Consider the following 22,305-nt stretch of genomic DNA (forward strand, 5'->3'; position numbering starts at 1 on the left):
GCTGCTTGAACCTACCAGAATTTGCAGGTTCCTCTTGTATCAGGAAAGAATTAAATGGTCTTCTTCAGTACATCTTGGAGGTCTGTTGCCAAGCTCGAAATCTTGACTCCACCATCTTTACTAATCTGAGCTTTGGGGTATACGTCTAGAATATCCTGTCTCTTCCACTGCTTCTCAAAAAAGTGTGCTTGTGTACTGCCTCCAGAAATTCCTAGAGCCTTTTCAATCACACTTTCATTGATGGTAATCTTGTGACCTTGACAGACTAGTTGCCCCTCCTTCACGTTCACCTCCTCCACCATCCTGGTGAAGTTTTGGAGAGCATCCAAATTGGGCTTTTGAATAGCGAGAGAGGAGCTCCCATATGTCACAATTTCAAGATCAGGGGAGGAGGGGCTCTCGCACTGTGCTGCAGAGGGGGAGAAAAGATTGTGTGAGGAGCTCCCGGACTCTGCAGGGTCCATTACGAGAGGGGATAGAAGTTGCAGGAAGAGAGCAAGGAAGAAAGAAATGGTCAAGAGGGATAGAAGATGAAGCAGTGAAGGAAATGGAACAGTGGAGGCTTGAGATTGCAAGGGAGAACGAAACATTCGAGAGGGATATAAGAGGAAATAGTTAAGGGTTGTAGCCCAAATACTGTCAAGGTGAGAGCCACCACGGTGGTTGGCCCAAATTTTGAATAATTCAAGGCGGCAGTACTGACTTGCATGGTAATGAATTAGAGGTGGTGGCATCTAAGATTCCCAGCCATGTCTGTGGTGGCCACTAAGATCCACTGGGCTATCAATTAATTACCAGCCACCACAGTGTCCCGCAATTACTGAGATTCCAGTTACCACCACCAAGCTTGCATGCATGATTACTACAAGTGCAATAAATTATGGTAATGAGGGATTAGAGGTGATTAGGCTTCATGATTTACTTTTGTGGAAATTACTGCTCGATGGTGGTGGCTGTCATCAGCCACGTTTGTCATGGCTACGATTCCACCGTGCCATTGCTCACCCACCACCACACTTTAGCATGCATGATCACTATGAGTGCTATAAAAATTACCAGTCACCGGGCTCGCATGCTCAATAGAGAACTAGAGTGCATGGTAATGAGTGATTAGACATGGTAATGAGAATTACTATCCAGTGGTGGTGGCTCTCATCAGCCACGTCTATCATGGCTAAGTTAATTACCAACCATTAGAGTGGCACCACATGGCATCTTCTTCATGATTACCAGTCTGTCTGCGGGATTCCACCGCGGTGGCCTGCAATTAATGTGGATGGAGCCTCGGGCTCCAGCCATCGCGATGGCTCAAACTTTATAATATATGTATAAGATCCGTGGCATTTGGCATTTTACTACGTTGCTCTGATCTGCCCATGCTCTGCTACTTTGCTCCACACCCCTCCTCTATCCTCTATCTCTTTTCCGCCTCTGCTCTACTTTGCTCCACGTTCCCTCCTCCAACTCTCATCACTACATCTGCTCATCTTTTGCTCACCCACTCATCTTCAACATGCCTAGTTGGTCCCTCCCTCGATGCTCTGTGATCCCAGTAATATATGCCTTCTCATATAAGGTGATTGTGTTGCACTGACGTGGAGTAGAAATGCTCGCACTAGTGGAGACCCTTCGTTCCCACAGGTGACTCCCCACACATCTGAATGTCATCCTTGGATAACATGCTCATAGAGGGCCTCTTTATTGGTATGTTGTATGGGTTCCCCCTAGATGTCAATGAAGCCCTCAATATTTTCAGAGTAGAGGACTCTTGACTTGCTGGGGGGGCCATAATCTAAGTCCTGGCAATGTGCATGGTCTTCGGCCTCTCCATCGTATCCTCCTTTGGCTCTCTAAAAATTTTAATGCAACAAGCTAGACTGGCGGAAAACTGAGTTGTACAAATTCCCTCTTGCTCAGACGAGGCTCTCAGCAATGGCTGGATATAATCTTTTGGGTGAGCTCAACAATCTTTTGACTCACTGGATGTAATGTTTTGGTCTCTAAGGCATTTACGTAATCTCTTTTTGTTCAATTTCACGCTCTCAGTATGCACTGTTGTTAACTTTTATATTTGCATTTGAATGGTTATGGCCGCTACCTGTAATCTTTTGTTTAAGGCTCTCAGCAATTGCTGCGTTTTTATAAATGTAAGATCCTCTACTCAATTTTTGGTAGGTATAAGTTGATAATTTTTATATAACCTGTTATTGGACGTAAATGTACATTGTAATCTCTTTTGCTCAATTTTCACTCGATAAATTGTACTTTTGCCATCACTTATATTTACTGCAACAAGGACTAAAATATCAGGAAAGAAGGACTACAATTTCCTTGGTTTGTGACCAAAATACCGCTAAAATAACTCCAACGACCCCATTGTTGTGGTTGCATGGAGATACATCTAGAAAAATACAATTAAACTTTCAAAAAATTCAATTAATAATATGGCCTTTGAGGGGTCCCCTTTAGAGGCAAGGGCCATATTGACATGCCATTTCTGTCCAGTGGTATCCTGGATATTGTATAATGCACGTAGATATGGACCTTGCCCCTAAAGGGGACCCCTCAAGGGCCATATTGTCAATTGCATTTTGCTTGGTTGCACAACGGAATACATTTTCCTTAGTACACAAATATATAGCTCCAAGAACCAACACGGTGGCTTTCATAGATCTCCTCCCATAATACGTAAAAATAGGTAACGGAGCTATAACTCCAAGAACCAGCACGATGGTCTCTCCAAGACAACGTTGAATTCTAAGCAATGACAGGTGGTCATGCCAGAAACTATGTTGAGGCGATGCTCAGAATGATAGATTGTGCCTCATTATTACGCCAAAAACCAACACGATGGTCTCTCTAAGCCAACCTATGATTTGCATGGGCTGCGGGCAAAGAAGCGGCAAAAGGTTGCATGATGACAGGTGGTCAAGCCACTGCACTATGGCGGTAGTGTTCAGAATGATAGATTGTGTCTAATTATTACGGCAAGAACCAATGCGGTGGTCTCTCCAAGCCAACCTTCAATTTTAATGATCTGCATGGGTGTGTGCCCAGTGACAGGTGGCAAAGCTATAGCAAAAGGCTGCGCAATAATAAGTGATCAGGCGGCGTAGGCCAAAGACTGCGCTACGCGAAGCACTGCAGAGATGCCATGTGTCGAGCTATGCGGTGTTCTGAAAAAATAGATTGCATCTCATTATTACACCAGTGCACCTTCATGACATCGGGAAAATTTCTGGCGAGAGCACGGGTCCACACAAAATTCAAATATTCACCCAGAAGTGCATCGCATCGCGGCCCCAAAATGGCCTCGAAAATAGTTCTGCGATTGGGTACACCCAAGCTAACGTTGACCCTTCTTCTTTGGTTGAGTGAAAATCTTGCTTGCATAGAAATTGAGAAAATCAAGACTTGTGTATAGCTTAGCTTCGCGACTTTGAAGCATCCATATGCACGTGAAATATCAAATCCCTATTTGGTGCCTTTTACATTAATGCCTTTATAACCAAACTTTTAAGAATAAGGAAATACTTAAATCTTTTTTTGGTTTTTGTGAAGTGTTGATTTAAGGGTTTCAATACTTGTGCAAAGTCTTGATGAACCTTATTTAAAAACTTAAAGAACCAAGGAGGGAGGGAGGAGGGAGTGAGGTATTTCATTTTCTTTTACTCCATTGTCTTCTTCATTAATTTAGTATTTTCTTTATCTGTCATGATTCTTTCTCATGATATGATAAAAAATGACTCTTCAAAATACAGAAAACATAGAATTCAGCAAGTTGAGTGAAATTTGTACTTCTCTACATTTGTGGATTACTTTATTTAGTTGTACAAAATGGTATCCTTGTGTGTCATATATTGAGAAAATCATTTGGGAAGATTGTTGAATTCATCAAGGTATTGGAAAACTGGGGTTCTGCCAAATGTCATTACTCTACTCTTTTTTTTTTGTGGTAAAAGCATCAGTAACATTCCATTAAAGAAAAAAGAAAAGTATACAAAGTAAAGAAGAGCAGGAATCTTAGTTCCATATTCTCCCTATCATCCTAAGGTTCTCATTGTTTTCCCCAAAAAACTGAACCTCTCTTTTAACTTCCTCTATTATGACCACACCGAGCACTCTTCCGTGATGAGGTCTACAGTGAACCAAGCCGTTTCTTTGCTTCCACACATGCATGATCACAAAACCTCTGATCAACTGCCAGAGTTCATGTAAAGGGTCAGTCATGCTGCCCTTGTCTCCAAAAAGAGCCATTTTCCATCTGATCTTCAAGTGAATCTGAACCTTAGCAAGGCTTAGGCTGATCTGCCTCCAAATCTCTTTTGTGAAGAGGTGCATATGAGTCTCCTTTCCTGTCTTGCAGAATAAGCATATACTAGAGCAATGTTTGGATTCCATTTAGCAATCCTTTCCCTCATAGGCATTTTCCCAATAATCACTCTCCACATTAGTAGATTTAGTTTAAAAGAGGGGGTGGCCCTCTATAACCTTCTGAGCCTAGCAGCCCAAACTTCCAAGCTGTCACCCGGGGCATGGAATTTCCACTGCATGCTAGCAGCCAAAGGGGCACTTAGAGAGTCGGTCTCCTTGAAATCCTTCAGTCCTATTTTTGAAAAGGGTTTGCCTGACCTCCAAACAAACCCCCTAAAGCTCACTTCCTCTTGCATATACTGGCTAGTTGGCCATTCATCTTTGACCTTACTCAATAAGATTCTTACAACATGTCCCTCACGAGCTGTCAATCCATATCTCTATTCAATGTCTGTAAGCTATAGCCATTTTCTACCTCCTGGATCCCATATCTGATAAAAAGGTCTGGAGCCCTTTCCTAAACAGCCTAGCTGCCATTCGTGGGTGGCTTGAGAAGTGCAGGTCCACTGCCTTGTGCCCAGTCCATCAGCCATAGAGATCTCCCAAGGGATGCATCCCCATGAAATGATCTTAACCCTCCCCAAGCGCAGCCCTTAGCCTTATTCTTCCATATCTGAATTAGCCTTGTAAGTACCTCTGATTGTGGAGTCTTAATAGGGAATTCTGATAGGATCATGTCTTGCCACGGGTAGTTGATCCCCTTTGGAGCATTTGAGCATATAAAATACCTTGCAATGACTGCCCAAGGTTGGCTGCAACCTAGCTGTAGAAGCCATTTACTGCATAAAATATTGCTCTTTTCTTTCATATCAGTTAGACCAAGTCCCCCAGCCTCTTTAGGTGTTGTCATCAACTCCCATCTCATGGCATGCCACCTTCCCTCCCACACAAAATTTGAAATGCATCTGTCCACTCTTTTTCAGGTTTGACTTGGAAAAAGGTAACACAAACAGCATCTAGACCATGATTCCAGCATGTGCTTGGCAATAGTTACTCTGCCCACTAGCGATAGAGGCTTTCCAGCCCATCTACCAAATTTCTCTTTAATTCTCTGGACTGCCCATTCGAATTTTTCTTTTAGGGACACTCCTATCCCCGGTGGACATCCAAGATATCTTATCACTTGGCCCTTAGGAATCCATTTGAACTCAAAGTTGCCTGCCCAGTCTGGAATTCTGTCCCAGTCAAGCAAGAGGGCTGTAGACTTGTCCTTGTTGACTCGAGTCAGAAAGAGCAGCAAATTCATTAACAATGTCCAAAAATTTGCCTACATTCGCCTCATTTCCAGCCAGAAAATTGGTGTTGTCATCAACAAAGAATTGCGAGCAGAATGACGCCCCATCTGGCATCCTAATACCCTTAATGCTCCCTCTGTTTAGGTGTCGGTCAATCTGTACCAGTAAAGGCTCCGTGACTATGGCAAAAAGCAAGGGTGCCAGCGAGCATCCCTGTCGTATAGATCTTTGCAGAGAGAACTTCTGCTAGTGGTACCCATTTATTGACACAATTGCCCAGGCATTAGAAAAGAGCATATTTACCAGCCTACAAAAACCATTTCCAAACCCAAGTGCATCCAGGCATCTTAGCACAAATTCCCAGCTTACCCTATAGTAAGCGTTATCCAAATCCAAATTAAGCATAACCAGTTTTTCATTGCATGACAAGGCATAGTCCACAGCCATCAAGGCATTCAGCACTGCATCATGTATGTTCCTACCTGCCACAAAGCCGAATTGGTGAGGATGTATCAATCTCGCAAGGAGAAATTTGATCCTATTAGCTAGTAACTTGGCTATGACCTTGTAGATTGTACTCAACATGGTGAGCGGCCAGCGGCCTCCATTGGCCCGGGCTAAGTCTGTTATGTCCCTTGGGTATCAGCTTGATCACCCCGGTATTCAGCCCTCCAGGCAGCCCACCCTTAACGCAACACCAGGTGATCAGTTTTACCATCTGATTTTTGCATGTGTTCCAATACACTTGAAAAAATTCTGTAGGAATTCCGTCTGGGCCAGGAGCTTTATCCCTGGCCATGTGCATTATTGTGTATTTGACCTCTTCCTCAGAGAACGGCCTTTGCAGCATAGCTGCTTCGTGCACTTGCACTTTTCGAGGCATATCAGACAAGAAAACTTTCAGTCTCGCATCAAAGTCTACTGGCGTAACGGGATTTGAGCCAGAGACTCTTGACAGGTGCTTAGCAAAGACTTTCGCAATGTCTTCATCCCCAGTTACCAATCGATTATCATCATCTTGTATCATACAAATGCACTCCCTCTGCCTTTTTTCTTTAACTGCCCTGAAGAAAAAGGTAGACGGTCTGTCCCCCTCCTCAAGCCATCTCAGTCTTGAGTGGATGCGTGCAGTTGCTAGTTCCCGATGTTCTTGTTCCCTGATATATATAGCTGTGGCATTCAACAGCCACGATAGATGCGTGTCGTTCGGGCTTTCCTGAAGTGCCTGAATCAAAGATACTCTTGCCATACTGGTGCTTGCTTCTGCAAATCTGCTGAGTTTAGCTCACTTTTTACCTTCCTCTTTCGCCACAGACACAGCAGCTTAGATGCATTTGTTCCATGCTCGAACTGGGTGATAGCATGAGGCAGCTGCCTCTGACCAAGCCATTCTTACCTTAACGTCGAAGCTTTTCTGTCCCATTAGAGAGGAGTTCCACTTGTATGGGATGGGACCTCTCTTTGTGCCTTTAGCCTCTAACAGATCGAAGAGAATTAGTAAAGGGAAATGGTCAGAGATGAATGACTCTGAGAGTACCATGCCTTGAATCCGGGGCTTAATCCACCAGGTCCCTTGCGAGAAGTACACTCTGTCAAGGCGCGTAGCCCTCCATGCATTTCTGGCTTGCTTATTGTGCCATGTAAAAACCTGCAACCCTTTCAAATTTTTGAAAGTGACCCAATCAATCAGTTCGCAACTCTTCTCAAATCGTTGCCATGCATCCCATTCGTTTACTGTCATCTCTGCGCTCTCATCAGAGCGATCTTGCATGTGCACCACATTGTTCTAGTCTCCCAACAGAACAGCCTGTTTTCCCTCTACTGCCGTTTTTAGCTTCTCCCACAATGAGCTCCTTTGAGCTGAACTGTTTGAAGCGTATACAGAAAAGATACCTCTTGGAACGAGACAATGGCTTCAATGAACTCACCTTCAGCGTCTCTTGTGACCGTAAGTATCGAGAGCATTTTGAGAACAAGGAGAGCAGTTCCCCCTTTTCCGATCTGAGGGCAGTTGTAGAGCACCTGATACCCTTGAAACTGCAATCCCTCCATACTCCTTGGCCCAATTTTCAGCTCTTGCAGCGCCAAGACCATTGGCTTTTGCAGTCGCAGGAATCTTCTTACTGCCTGTTGCTTCCACACCGCACATGCGCCTCTGATGTTCCACGAGCTGAAGGCCAGGCGCAGCCTTCATTTTTCCCCTTCATCCCTCCTCATCGCAGGCTTCATGCTCCATCCCTTCCGCAAGTGGAGCGTAAATGTTGACAAAAGATCCACCTCTTCTAGCTCGAGTCTTAACGTCTCTGAGTGATTGCACTTTTTTTGGGCCCCTTTCGTTCTGGTTTTCTTCCTGCATGGCGCGCCTTCCCAACGCTTTTTGCTGTCCGATTTCTTTGAAGACGTCCGTTTTCCTCTCTGCATCCGTCTCAGCACACGACTTTTTGTGCAAAGGACTAACCGACGAGTCTCCCTGCACAGTCTCCTCTGGGGGGTCAGCAACCCAAAGTAACGCTTGCAACTCTTGCGTCTGGCGTTCTTCCTCCACCACAGGCTTGTCTGTCTTTTTCGTCTCCACTTCCATTGGAGCAACAGCCGAGTTGATTTTTTCAGCTCCTCGTTTCGGGCATTCTCGAGCAAAATGACCACTTCTTTTGCAGAAGTAACATGCGTCAAGGAAAATCCCAAAACGCACTTCGACAAACATGCTCCATCCATTAGGGAGTTCAAGCTCAAGAGCTTCCGGGATTTCCTTTCTCTTGTTCACAGTAGACATACTTTAGGTGAAGCTCTTCTGGGTTGAACTGGTGGTAGGTAAAGTACCTTGCCAAGTGAGGAAGCAACCATGACGAGCTCACGCAGAAGCAGCTCGTTGAGCCCAGGGAAGTGTACCCACACAGGGCATTCGTACTGTAGAACTTCTTCTGAAGCGAAGGAAGCACTCCATGGGATGGCGTAAACAAGGTTTCCCCTGTAGCCAACTGAGCTTGAAATGAGCCATTCGCGTTCCCCAGGGGTCTGAACCGTTGCCTGGAAGAAGCCCCTCCTGATAAACCTGAAGTGCACAAGAGAGGCGTTGCCTTGGTACGCCAAGTTGAACCGCTATAGTCCTAACACAGCTTGGACACGAACCACCTTTCGAGCTGCACCCTCTCCGTTTGAAACCCTTCCCGTTTCCTAAGGTTGATTCTTTGTAGATCCTGCTCCAAGCAAGCGAGCTCCATTGCATCAACACCTGTAGCATCCGACTTGATAGCCTCTGCAAAGGAGCCATGGTCCTCGCTGACACACCCTTTCCCTTCATTGACTTTCTTCACTTTCCCGGCAGCTACATCTACCAGGGATTGTGAACGTTGTACCTCAGCCAGTCTTCTCTTGTCAGAAGGCATCGCAGGCGAAGCGACGGAGACTCTCAGAGCTCACATCAGTGTCTTCAGCCACCAATCGCATGCCCACTTCGATCAATGTCACTACTCTACTTGGGTAGGCTTCCCATAATGTTACGAAGATCCTTCTCTTTGTGTCACCGTCGTCGATACTCACTATATCCATTCATCAAACAATACATCTCATGGCTTGCAATATTATATCGGTAAAAAACAAGCATATGTGTAAATTCGATCATTCAGCTTACTATAATCCACACTATCCAGTCACCTTGAAAATTAGGATTATCCAATCTATCTCTTGCTTGAACTTCTTGGCATACATAATTAAGGTTCATTTGAAACCTTTGATTTTGCAATCACCTTGGAAAATCTATATCTATACTTCTATACTTCTATACTCTTCTATATCTATACTTCTATATCTATATCTATACTCTATATGAAGGAGGGTGAGAGGCCAATAGATTGCCACGTGTCATGTGAGGGGGAGGCAAGAGGTTGCCACATGTCGTGTGAAGGGGGAGAGCTAGGTTGCATCTGTGGCAACTCTTCCTCTTGAAACCCGAATGCTGCTGCTCAGTGCTGCTCCCCCTTGGCATAAATGCCTCCTGCTGTGGCAGCAATTATGCTCTTGCATTTGAAATTTGAATCCTCCTCTCTCCTAAAGGAGCTCACCCGTCACGTCCTAGAGTTCCCTAAAGTTTGCCAGTTACCTCCTCCGCCCATCAGCTCATTTGATTTGAATCCCCCACCCCCCTTCAGCTCAGGCTCCTCAGACATCCTCCTCCCATGATAGCCATCTTAAACATCGCAGTGAGTCATCTCTCTCTCTGTGTGGGCTTCGAGTCTACCATGCCCACTCGCCCTCTGTAGTTGATAAATTGCCTACAGCCTCTTCGACAAAATTCAGCCCCTTTAGATTTTGACTCATTCTAGCAACAATAAAGAACAAGCAAAGTCCTCCAAGCCATGAAGGCTCTTGCGTGGTTGACCATCTTCATGCCACTCGCCTGGAATGGATACGGAGGATGAATGATCAAGGGTGGTCGGAAGCGGTGAACCTGAGGCTATTTTAGTTCTTGGAGACAGCCGGAGGGTTCATCTTGCTAGAAGTGACATCCTCCTCATGTGAAAAGCAGAATCAAGAGTAGTGCAGGTTCCTCCGCCTTGCTTTGGGCCTATCGTAGGCATGGAACCGAAGCTCTCTTAGTTTTGTGTTATTGTGGAGGTTTTTCCCTCTACGGTGGTCATCACAAAGATCTGCATCCCACCAAGATGCAGATTTAAATTGCAGGGAAGGTAGTTTCTTCTCGCAGTCCTTTCATGCATGTGTTTCCCGATGAGAGCAAACAGAGATTCCATCCTTCTCGATATTAGCAAGAGTCTTTTGCACATACTTGACCATTCCCAGGGGAGCTACATGATTACCCATCTGCAGGAAGTTATGTGCTTATTTCGTTTAGTTGCCTCCTGCTCAATGCCCCAAAAATGTTAGTCTGTGCTGAAAATGTAACCCACGCGGTAGCTTGGATGCTAGCAAACCTATGGCCGTTAGTGCAACTCTTTTCAACCCGTTAGTAGAGACTTTACAAAGGCGTCCGGATGACTGCTGGAGTTTACGATGAGGTATGTTTTGTTCTTCTGCAAAAGTTTTTTGCCGTTAGTGGGCTCTTGGCTGCAGGGCTCTGATGGCTCAAAATTGAGCTTGCTGACTACTATGCATAGGCTTGAGCTAGCATTAGGGAAGCTTGATTTGAGTGCTATTAACAAAATGGAGCTGACTTTTATTTTGAGCCTACTCTTGATGATCCTACTCCTCTCACCCTGTCCTCTCTTGATCCTTTCCCTTCCACCTTTCCCATCTTCCTCTCATCTACCCACCCTTCTATGCTCAACTAATTTTCATCATCCCAAACTTGGCAACACGGTAGCTTTTCACTTTGCAAATGAGGAAAGTTAAAGTGTTGAGATTTGGGAAAGGAGGGAGAAGCATTGAATCAGGAAATTCAAGGAAGAGCACAAAGGGAAAATGCAAAGTCTTGGATCGACGATAGATAGTGGCTTTGTTGGCTAGATCGTCCACTTGGGGAAATCATTGGCTTGGATTGATGTTGTAAACTTGGGCAACAGCTTAAACAGAATCGTGTATACCAGAAGGCGATTGATCAAGCAACACAAACTATATAAGTAATGAAATTCATACCTTTCCATGTTCTTGAATGTTAAATTCATAGAAATTCAAATTAGTGTAATAAAAAGCTTGGACAGATGACCATTTACCATGGGAATTTACTTTTTGATACAAAAGCCATTACTTTTGTCGATCCTTAGGTGTTCTACTCATTCGATGATGCAAAATTGCCTCTAACCTCTACTTGATCTATGAAAGATGCATTTGTATTTGTTATGATGATCTTGCAAATTTTAAGTACTTGCAGGTCTCTAAGGAAGAAACTAGACAGGATGCTTGCAAGGAGACTCTTTTGCTTCCCATCAATGATCGTGTCAACAATAGCTTGCTAAAGATGACGAGAGTAAGCGGCATTGAGGCAAATAAGATGGACATTGAAAGGCTTTAGTCATAGAGTTATGCTTCAACACTGCACAAAGTTGAGAGTTGAGGTGGTGAGCTTAGGAGATGAAAAACTTCAGTGGCACATAGAGGTGAGCGGACAGTAAGCATTTGTGAGGTGGCTACAAACCACAAAGTGCTTGACATGATTTTTTTATGGGATGGTATGTTGTGGAATAAGATGAGGGATGATGTGTGATGACAATGGCTAGGACTGCAATGGTGGATACATACAGTGAATGCGGTGCATTGTAGAAGCACAAGCTATCATCAAGCTTTCTATTTGGGATGTAGTCTCTTGGAGGGTGGTAAGTGTGCTCAATGAGGACCACTTAAATGTTTCATATCTAAGGCTCTCTCAAGAGTCAATCACCTTTCATTGCATGTTGAGCATATGCATTCAATCCCACTTAGATGCTCTTTTCAATTGTGTAGGGAAGCCAACAATGGCTGAATTGTTGTCACATGGGGTTCTAGGAGAACTAGAAGATGGGAGATTTAGAGAGAGTAGTGGGAGGGAGTTTGTAAATGCAAAACATGGTTGGAGGAGAGGTGGCAATAAAGTACAAGCTACAAAGGGGAGATAAGGAGGTGACACGGAATAGTAGAAGTCATATTTCAAACAAATAGGAGTAATAGTGCCCAGTCATAGATATGCTACTGTAAATTCTATTGGAATTCTTTGACCCAAACCAAAAGGAATAAGGCAACTCTTAGACTTTTTGGATGGGGTGGCTGTGATGGGGGGGCAGATACCTTGGAATTGAAGCGATAAGGAGCAGAGCAGGGAGGCAAGACAAGAGTAAAGCGGATGGGAAGGGAAGGAGAAGGGTGTGTAGGTTGTCGATTATGGCGAGGAAGAGCAAACTTGCTAAGGCAAAGATGATGAATTTGATGCCAAGACGATAAATCTCACATTACTCATTGTTCGCTTTTTCTTTGGGCCAAGCTTTTCCCTCTACAATCCCTAAGCTTTGATCGTGGGCTTGATTCTGCAAAGGTCTAAGGACACCTTGCTTCCCTTTGACCAGACATGGGATTTCCTATTGGGTTTTCCCATCAAATCTTTGGGAAGACCAATTGGAAAGTGGCTTTGACAATCCTTGAAGAGGATGGTTTACCAAGGCCAACTTGCATGTCAATTGGTAGGGACTGTGTAGGTCATCTGGTAGGGGACCTCTTGGTCGGTTTTTGGGGCTCATTTTTGTTCAAGAGGGTTTCAATATGGAATCGATTGGAGCTTCTTCATTGAGAGTTACGATTGGGATGAGATGTGTCTATGAGAGGGGGTGTTGGAGAAGTCACCTACCCAACTATAAGCCCCCATATGAGGAGTGCATGGGGGAGGAGGACACATGGGCAGCACTTTGGTTGCCATGTGGGAAGAAAAGTCAACAGGAAAAGCATGAAGAAGGGCTATCACATGGGTAGCACCTAGGATGCCATGTTGGTAGCAAGATTTTAGAGAGAACCATAGAGAAGGGGCTGCAAACAAGCTGCAAATGGGCTGCAAACAAGCTGCCATGTAGGTAGCACAATAAAGGACATACTTGGCATGTCAAAGGCTCTTTGGAGGGATAGATCAACATAGATTAGAGGTAAAATGATTGCAAGACACATGCAACCCTTCGCAACAAGTACAGGACCAGATTTGCGACTGAGAGTGGACCAAGCAGAGTGCAAGATAGGTAGGTAATTTATGCGCTATCTACACAAGGTGTACGGAGAGCAGTTGGATGCTAAAAGGCCCAAGAAACAATAAGAACAAGGGCAGATTGGCCAAGCTGAAAAGCAACACAAGGTGGATTAAATTTAGGGTTAGAGTATGCCCTAGAAAAATGTAAACGAGTTTTAGGATATGGCGCACCAGATTTGGGCCAGGAAGAGCCTCATATACTCGCCTATCTAGCAGAGGTTGGCCTGGGAAAGTTCTCTATTGTTATGAGGTAGGCCATGAAGGCTTGCTTATAGGCCAGGTAGAGCCAGTTGACCAGGACAACTTACATGTCCATTGGTAGAGACTGTGATGATCACGGCCATGCCCCAGCAACTTTCAAGACAACATAGGCTAGCTCACTAGGGCTGTTGGGTTGGCCACCTTTGGAGGGGGATCTCCGCTATATAAAGGGGCCTTTTGGGGCCTCACTACTCACTTACGAGGAGTCCATCTGAGGGGCAAATTGGAGCTACATGGAGCCTCCCTCAAGGACCAATACATGGACAAAGAAAGTGGCCATGAGACACATAGACAAAGTGCTCATGAGGATCAACACCCTTCAGTTTCCTCAAGGGCAACAAGGAGGGCATCAGGAGAGCCATTTCAGCCATCCAGTGTGGAAGCTTCGATTGAGTAGTATATAGTCTGCTAGAAGGGCTTCCACAAGACCAAGGGATGTGGCAAGGACATGAAGGCAACACTTTGCCATATGGGCAGCAAACTCAGGAGGAAGAGCATGAAGAGGGAGTTGGCAGTACCTAGGTTGCCATGTGGGTAGCAAGCTCTCATAAAAACCCATAGAGAAGGGGCTACCACATGGGCAGCCAATAGGCTACCATGCAACCATCACAATGAAGGACATAATTGGCATGGAAAAGGATATCTAGATGACTGGACCAGTGTGGATCAAAGTCAAATTGATTAGAGGACACATGCGGCTGTTTGTAGTAGGTTGAGGACTAGATTCGGGATTAAGAGTAGTCGAAAAGAGGGTTGGACATGTGGGTATTATATGGGATATCTTCACAAGGTGTACAGAGATGTTGGAGGCTGAAAAGGCTAGGGAAATAGTTAGAACAAGAGTGGATTGGCCAGGGTAGATGTGTGTCTCCATGGAGCAAAAGGTTGACTAGATTCAGGGATAGAATATGCTCTAGAAGAAGGTGACTAGGCTGCAAGGTAAGGTGTGCTAGATTTAGATTAGGAAAGGCCTTATATATAGGCATGGCCAAGCATGGCCATGAATGCTTGCTTATAGGCTAGGCAGAGGCAGCCAACCAGGCCAACTTGCATGTTAGATGGTAGGGGCTTTACTGGTTGGTTTTTAGGGTTGGACCCGGGTCAGTTTTGGACAGCATATGTCAGCCCACTAGGGCTGTTGGGTTGGCTACTTTTGGATAGGGATTTGCCCTATATAAAGGGGCCTTTGGGGCCTCACTACTCACTCACCTAAGGAGTAGATTGGAGCTGCAGGTAGCCTGCCTAAAGGACCAAGACATGCACATGGCCATCAGCAGCAGATAAAGAGCTCATGAGGATCAAGACCCTTTGCTATCCTCAAGGGCAGCAAGGAGACTGGGAGTTAGGAGACCCATTCACGACTGTGAAGTACACATAAGTAAATAAGTTTTTGATTCCGTAGTTAAACACTTTCGTGTGTAATTCTTGGGACACACTATTAGCCTTCGCTGTGGGATACCCTCTGTAAGCCCCCATATGAGGAGTGTGTGGGGAGGTGGAGTTCAACTGAGGGTTGTCACATGGGCAACACTATGGTTGTCATGTGGGTAGCAAATCCAGAAGGAAAAGCATGAAGAGGGGGCTACCACATGGGCAACACCTAGGCTACCATGTGGGCAACAAGCTCTGAGAGAAAGTCATAGAGAAGGGCTTCCACATGGGCAGCAAACAAGCTGCCATGTGGGCAACACAATGGACATATCTGGCATGTTAGAGGCTCTTTGGAGAACTGGATTATCATAGATTAGAGGCAAAATGCTTGCAAGACAAATGTGACTGCTTGCAGCAGCAGATAACCGACTAGATCTGAGACTGAGAGTAGTCCAAACAGTGAGCAAGACAAGCAGGTATTTATCAAGCTATCTACACAAGGTGTATGGAGCTATTGGATGCTAGAAAGTACCGAGAAATAGTCAGAACAAGGGCAGATTGGCACATCCATTGGGCAAAAGGCGGATCAATTTAGAGTTGGAATATGACCTAGAAGAAGGCGAATACGTTGCAAGATATGACACACCAGATTTGGCCATGAAAGGGTCTCATATACATGTATATCTGGCTAAGGCAGGTGAAGGCCAATGGAAGCTAGCCATGTGGCCAGGAAATGCCATGAAGGCTTGCTTATAGGCCAAGTAGAGGCAGCCAACCAACCCGAGTTGCACATCGGCGGGTAGGAACTATGCCTCCGCTTTCAATGACTGTCTCTTCCCCTCCCTGCTTCCCAGGAGCTGCGCTTCTTCAATAGAGGATTTGCTTAAGAATATTAGGGGATGTTGCTGCCATAGAATGATCATTAGGGTATTGTATGGCTATAGCTCTATGTCTGTAATGATTTAACATCCTCTCTCTTCTATTTGCATGCATCATGTTTGGTGTTGTTTTGTTCAAGCATGGGAGGAACGAAAGCTAGCTACAATGTGGTGCACTCAATCTCAAATGAGTGAAGAAGTGTTAATGCTTGGGAAGGCATGCATTCCACTTCTATGTGGATGGAGCTTCTATCCTAACATTTTTTGACAAGCACGGACAATAATTGGCAGTCATCATCTTGAACCACCACTGCTCAAGGCAAGGACCAGAAATACAACTACCACGGCCATAGGTCCGGGTAAGAACCACAGCCAAACACAAGATGAAGGCAGGTCTGCATACTCTTCTAACTCTTCTATATAATCAAAGCCGGAATGCGATCGATAAAGGTAGGAGGTTTTGAAATTTGGTTTCAAAGCTAGACTGCAATTAATAAAAGTCAGAGATTTTGAAATTTTCTGGCAAAGCGGTCAATAAAAGTAGAAGATGTATGGTCTCCTGTTGCTGAAGGAGCAGTATAGCTCTTACTAAGATTTTGCAAATGGAAGGAAGATCAAGGACCTTTGAAGTAAGAGCCAGTGATGTTATTACAAAGAAAACTAAGCAATATGTATTGATGAGTTAAATATGACTAGGAGGTACTGAGGCATTGCTGATCATGGATTGCATTAAGTTGATTATCTCATGGATTCCATTATGTTTGCTATCTCATACTTTTAGAGTCCATGACGTGGAATGAATAGGTTGAGAACTTTAGATGGGATAGATAATAGAGTGAATTTTGAGGAGATGTTCAAACCACTATATCAAACTTTGGGCGGGCTGTTAAATTATGGATGGAACGTTTATGAAAAAAGTGGAGTAAGGGGAGGTGAAGAAAATGAATTTTAATGCAAATTTTTGCTATTTATGAGGGAGAGGAGCCCTTCTCTCTTATTTATAATTATATGGATTTAAAGCACCTTTACCTAGGTTTTAGAGTGAGTTTTTATTTCTGGATATGCCCTTTTTCCATCTCTCCTTGGCAAGCCGGACTTTGATTTCTTTAGGAAGTGATGCCCTATAGTTTGATTTACTACATTCATTCTTCACATCTAAGCATTAGTATAGGTTATAATATTGCTTTACAAATTGATGATGGCTCTCATATTCAAAGACTCAATTACTTTACTACTTTACCTTTGTGTGTTTGAAGATATCACTCAGATTTTGACATTCATCTGTAAAGGTTAAGGGGAACGTGCAAATATAATGGCTCGGCCTCTAAGATTTGGGAAGGGTTCTTTCCAAAATGTTTTTTTCTGGTTTTGGGAATAGCTTAGCAAAGTTTTTGGGATGTATGCTTTATGTTTTGAGGTTTATCAATGCTTTTTAGTTGTGTATTAAAGGAAAAGTGGATCAATAACAGTCTCCTACACTTAGTCCATCATGTTCAGTCCTACTTCTTTGAAGTTTTACTCAATAAATATGAAGTGTTAGCCTTAGTGCACACTTTATTAAAAATCATTGGAACCATTCCGATCTTATTTTTTGAAGTAAAATATAAATAGCTCCTAAAATTGTCATGTGTACTTCACCTTTACATGTTGTGTGAAAGCATTCACACAAAACATTTAAGTGATGGTCAATATAGAACCCCTCTTTTCTTGAGCTTTTCCTTAAGTCAAACCTTTGGACTTTGCACTTGGGGTTACTTCATTGTTGACTTCATATTCATGACGATGCTAATGCCTTTGGAGCGGGGCTTCTATATTTAGTTCTAAATCTATCTAGATTTGTGTCACTATATATCTATTTCTATTCTATTTCTTAAGGAGGAGTTGTGCCACGTGTCATGAGGAGCTCAAGTGGAGGGAGAGTTGGGAGATGTGACACGTCGTGCTTTCGTAATGTCTCCTTGACAAGCCCTTTCTAACCTCACCCTTTCAATATGATGCCTTGCTACCCACACTTCAGCTTTCAAAATTCCCAGTTTGAGTGGTCTAATTGGCCTTGGCATGAAGTCGATCTTGCTATGCTTTGCCGTTGCCTCCTCTCTCTCCTCTCTCTCTCTCGCCTCCTGACCAAATCCTAACCCTCCACTACCTCTACTTTCAATGATCGTCCCTCCTACTACCTTCCTCCTAAGAGTTTTGCTTCTTTAGTAGAGGATCTCTTAAAGAATATTCCCGCTTCCAAGGGGATGTTGTTGCCACAAAATGATCATTAGGTATTACATGTTTGTAGCTCTATGTTTGTAATGATTTAGCATCCTCTCTCTTTGATTTGCATGTAGCATGTTTGGTGTTGCTTTCTTCAAGAAAGGGAGCAATATAAGCCAGCTATAGAGTGGTACACTCAAGCTCAAATAAGTGAAGAAGAAATGAAGCAAGCTATTGGCTTGCTACTAGGGAAACGGCACTTAGAACACCTCTGTGTGCACTTGCTAGGCTTAAACCTATACTTTTTTATGGAGGAAGCTCTGAAGCAAAGATGTGGTGATGGAGGGAGTTCTGTGGTGAAGGATGGACCCCAAGGGAAGTCTCAGAAATTTCACTTTCTCTAACTGCACATGAATGAGGTGATTTCTCCTATGCTTAATGGACAATAGTAGCATGGGCATGATGCTATGTAGGTAGGATTCATAAAAGCATTTGACAGATTTGTGGGCATTTGCCACTACCATTGCCATGCTCTCTCACCATAGTCTTCTCCTATGGGCTTTCGCCCTTGAATCTCAACCGAAATCCTAGAATTCGTGCCTAGATCTCTCATAATTGAAGCTTTCCACTTCATCCTATTGTGCAAGCATCGCTTATGGTGACTTGGGCATTTTGATTATCCGTTGCACATGTTTGCTTCCATGGAGCACATCAATGCAAGAGGAGCTTCTTCTAATGAAGGGTGCTAGAGGGAAGGATGCTAGCTTTCCCTCTCTAACGACCCACATCAATGTGCAAGTTCACTACTCAGAGAATCCTTAAGCATTTTGAGTTGTAACAAGCAAAGATGGAGAGACACAATGCAACAAAGAGAATGTTTTAAGAATGTGAGTACTCTGGGCAGGATGTAGTGTGGGTACTCTTTAGAGTGAAGCTACATGTAGCTCGAGGTATTGCACATCCCCAAAACATTAGGTCACTTATGAGCACTTTTGAGGGATAACATAGGCTATATATAGTTCATACTTAGCTCTTAAGATCTTCGGATGTTATAGTCTTTTCATGTCTCATGAGGGGACCTTCCATACATTCTTAAATCATCCACTTGACCTTTCTCTATTTGAGCCACTATTCCTACTCGAGTAGAGCATTCATGCGATGCTTTTATTAGGTAGCCTAGCAGCCTAACGGTTGTCTTATTATATTGCTATGGGCTCCATCGAGTTGAGAGACATAGAATTGCTATTTCTCTTTTTGGTTGTCATTCCTTTTGCGTTAATCGTTATTATGTTCTAAGACAGTGCATGGATTATTGCCAACATAGAACTCTTATTTTCCTTTGACAAACCGAGATGTTGCTTGCTTTGACCGAGAATTCTAGCAAACTTGCAATGGAGATATATATATAGATGCGTATGCTGTCTCATGTGGATGAGGCAGCGGTGTGAATCTATCCATTGCACCCAACTCAACTCCACTCACTCGTAGCTGAGCATGGCTGCCACCACCTCCATCACCCTCTCCGCTAACCTTGCTTCCCCACCCTCCTCTCTTGGATTCGCCCGCACCCTCTGCCCACCCTCTTCCTCTCCTGGGCCTGCTTCTTCCTCTTGCATTTCCCTCCAGCTTCCCTCAATTTCTGGTTATCCTTCAGGTGCGGTATTTTTTGAAAATCCTCGGTCTGTCCTCTGCTCTCTCGCCAACTTTCCTTCGCGATACTTCTCACATATCTGCCATTTTTTTGTAGTCACATGTGGACGAGGTGATAAACGAACGGCCAAAGGGAAACGGTTTAAAGGCTCTTACGGAAATGTGGGTATTATTCTCCTCGCTTTTATGTTGAGGGCATTTTCTAAGGGTTAGCTCTACAGAGGTCGTGGGGTTTTAAATTTTCTATTATGCCACCACTTGAGGCTTGGCTTAGCGAACGTTGTTCTGGAAGCTTTGTGATCTCCGCTGTGTTGCATGCAAGAAACTACTTGTTGCAAACTTAGCTATGGAATGGTGATGTAACAGGCTCGGCCTAGAAATCTCAAAAAAGGAAAGGGCTTGCCGATGGTCTCCTTGCCCGCAAGGCCACCGAAGAAAGATCCTTTGGATGATGGTGATTTCGTCGACATAGTTATAGACGAGAGTTTGTTCGCAACCGCTTAATCAGCTTGTCTCAATTCATGCGCAAGATCCTAAGTTCTTTATGTACTATGACATGTTGGTTTAACGTTTGTTGATGTCATATTGATGATACTACTGCGTCCTGTTGAAGGCATATTTTTTACATCGCCTGGTCTTTTGTTCGAAGAGGGATGTAATTTAATTGTATGAGCTGAATGAGATACTCTATTAACGAAATTAAGAACTGCAAGATTTGGGTGGAGCTTCTTATTTTAGGTCTTTTGCTAGAGCCAAGGACTCTAGTAAACATCCAACAAGGTTACAGAAACTTTAGTATGGCATGGTTGGTGGCATCTGAATTATTTGAGGTTCGTTCAAGTCAAAACACTGCAGAGCCGTCCTTGTTTCATCAAGTCAGATGATGGAGATGATGAAGAGGACGAAGAGGGCAGCAACCACAATGCTACAGATTTAGATTGATAATCGATGTTGACAGTGTTGAGTGGATCATGCATGTAGCAAGTTTTTTAAGTTCTAGGAGCCTCAGTAGTAGATCTCACTCTCCTTTTCTTGTATCCAGATTCAAGATTTTAAGACTCAAGATAATCTCATATGCTTGTGTCTTGTCTCTGATGGACTTTGCTTTTGCATGCCATTGGCAAGCTATAATGATTAATCTAGATTCTATTATGAATGATTACGCATGAATCATGATTCATCTATAAGATTCAGTATTGACTTTATATCCTGAGTCTTGAGTCCTTACTCCAAAAGCGATTGCAACGTTTTTGAGTCTTGGATTCTAAGTTTAAGCTTTCTAATGTATAGAATAGTACGTTTGTTTATGGGTATGGTGACGTGGTGTTCCCGTTCCCGTTCCCGTTCCCGTTCCCTAGGATTTGGGCGTTCCCGTTCCCCAGGGGTGGGCGTCCCTGTTCCCCAGAGGGTCGACGTTCCATTGCCGTTCACGTTCCCTAGTAGAAACTACACTACCTGGACAGCAGGGTGCTGTCCACCAGTGTTGGAACTGAGGCCACAAATTGTGCCTTAATCTGTTGCTCACTCCTGCTGCACAGCTTTTAATGAGGTCTGTAGTGGTTACGTGAGGAGACCTAAAGTTGGTCACTGTGAACTCCCTTTCTGCGCCTGTCAGTTCTGCTCACTGGATAAGCCCTACACATGCTAAGGTCCATTTCTGCTGCTGGTGCCTTTGCTTGCACCCTGTTGCTGCCTCCATCTCAACTTTCTGTAGTACCCAGATGCACTTCTGAGGGGCTGGATCCAATGCTCCTTGCTGCTGCACTTCTGCTGGCACTCTCTAGTGCCTCGGGTGCACCTCTAAGGATTTTGCCTGCTACCTGCAATGGGCTCTGTTGAATATATATGTGCCCCTCAATGGAGGCCTTTTATTGGGCTGGAATGCCCCTTGTAATGGCCACTGGCCCTGAACTGTACTGGCCAGTCTGCAGGTCTACCGACCTGGCAGCCAAGGTTTTGGCCAACCAGCCTGGCCTTGGAGGACTATAAAGTCCCTCCTTATCTAACCTGCTTTGCTGGGCTGAGCCACAGCTCTGGTACCAAAAACCAAGGCCTATGGCTGGGCAATGCCACAGCCTAACTCCTCCTCCCTCCAGGCCCCATGGGCAGCCCCAATGATGAGCACCCACATGGCAGTGCAAAGTGGAATGTATTGCCTACTGTATAAGGAAGAATGTTTGTATGCTGTCATATGGCGGCCTCTGTGTTGCCCATCTGGCAGTCTCTCTCTCCATCCATGTTCCCCTATCATGCAACTGTTGTCACTCTCTTTTTGGGGCTTACAAATGGGAGTTGACCCTTGTTCTTTAACAGGAATCAGGCAGGACTGAGGGCTTCCAGCTTACCTTCTTTTTGACACATGTTACTCCAGAGCCAACAAGTCGTGCAGAATTTTAAATGAATGGCAACACTATATAATAGAGGCAGCATCCGAACATATGAGAAATCACTCTTTATCTAGTCTTATTGAATTATCAACTTGGATCAAAGCAGATCCAATCTAAACATACACACAAGATGTCAGAGAATGCTTGGTGGTAAAGGATCTCACTATGCTCTCCAAACCGCACTACTCGCACGGAACACTTAGATCTCGAATTACGCAGTAAATTAGTAGAACTTGTTAACGTATGGGTTATTTGACTGGTCATCAAGTGCTGTACATATGGTGGAATATATG

The 22,305-nt window shown here is 44.2% G+C and overlaps 1 protein-coding gene across 1 annotated transcript; it reads left to right on the plus strand.

Annotated features, from left to right (window-relative positions):
- Positions 1-19,407: 19,407 nt before the first annotated feature.
- Positions 19,408-20,341, plus strand: LOC147897381 (small ribosomal subunit protein bTHXc-like). The gene is made up of 3 exons (XM_087380739.1): positions 19,408-19,629; positions 19,723-19,787; positions 19,992-20,341. Exons 1-3 carry the CDS (start codon positions 19,470-19,472, stop codon positions 20,127-20,129), a joined length of 363 nt encoding a protein of 120 aa, XP_087236865.1. The 5' UTR covers positions 19,408-19,469; the 3' UTR covers positions 20,130-20,341.
- The last annotated feature ends 1,964 nt before the right edge of the window (positions 20,342-22,305 follow it).

The sequence above is a fragment of the Dipteris shenzhenensis genome, chromosome 10, assembly GCF_047967505.1.
Source record: "Dipteris shenzhenensis isolate YYH24624 ecotype China chromosome 10, Dip_SZ_1.0, whole genome shotgun sequence".
In the NCBI taxonomy this organism is placed as follows: Eukaryota; Viridiplantae; Streptophyta; class Polypodiopsida; order Gleicheniales; family Dipteridaceae; genus Dipteris; species Dipteris shenzhenensis.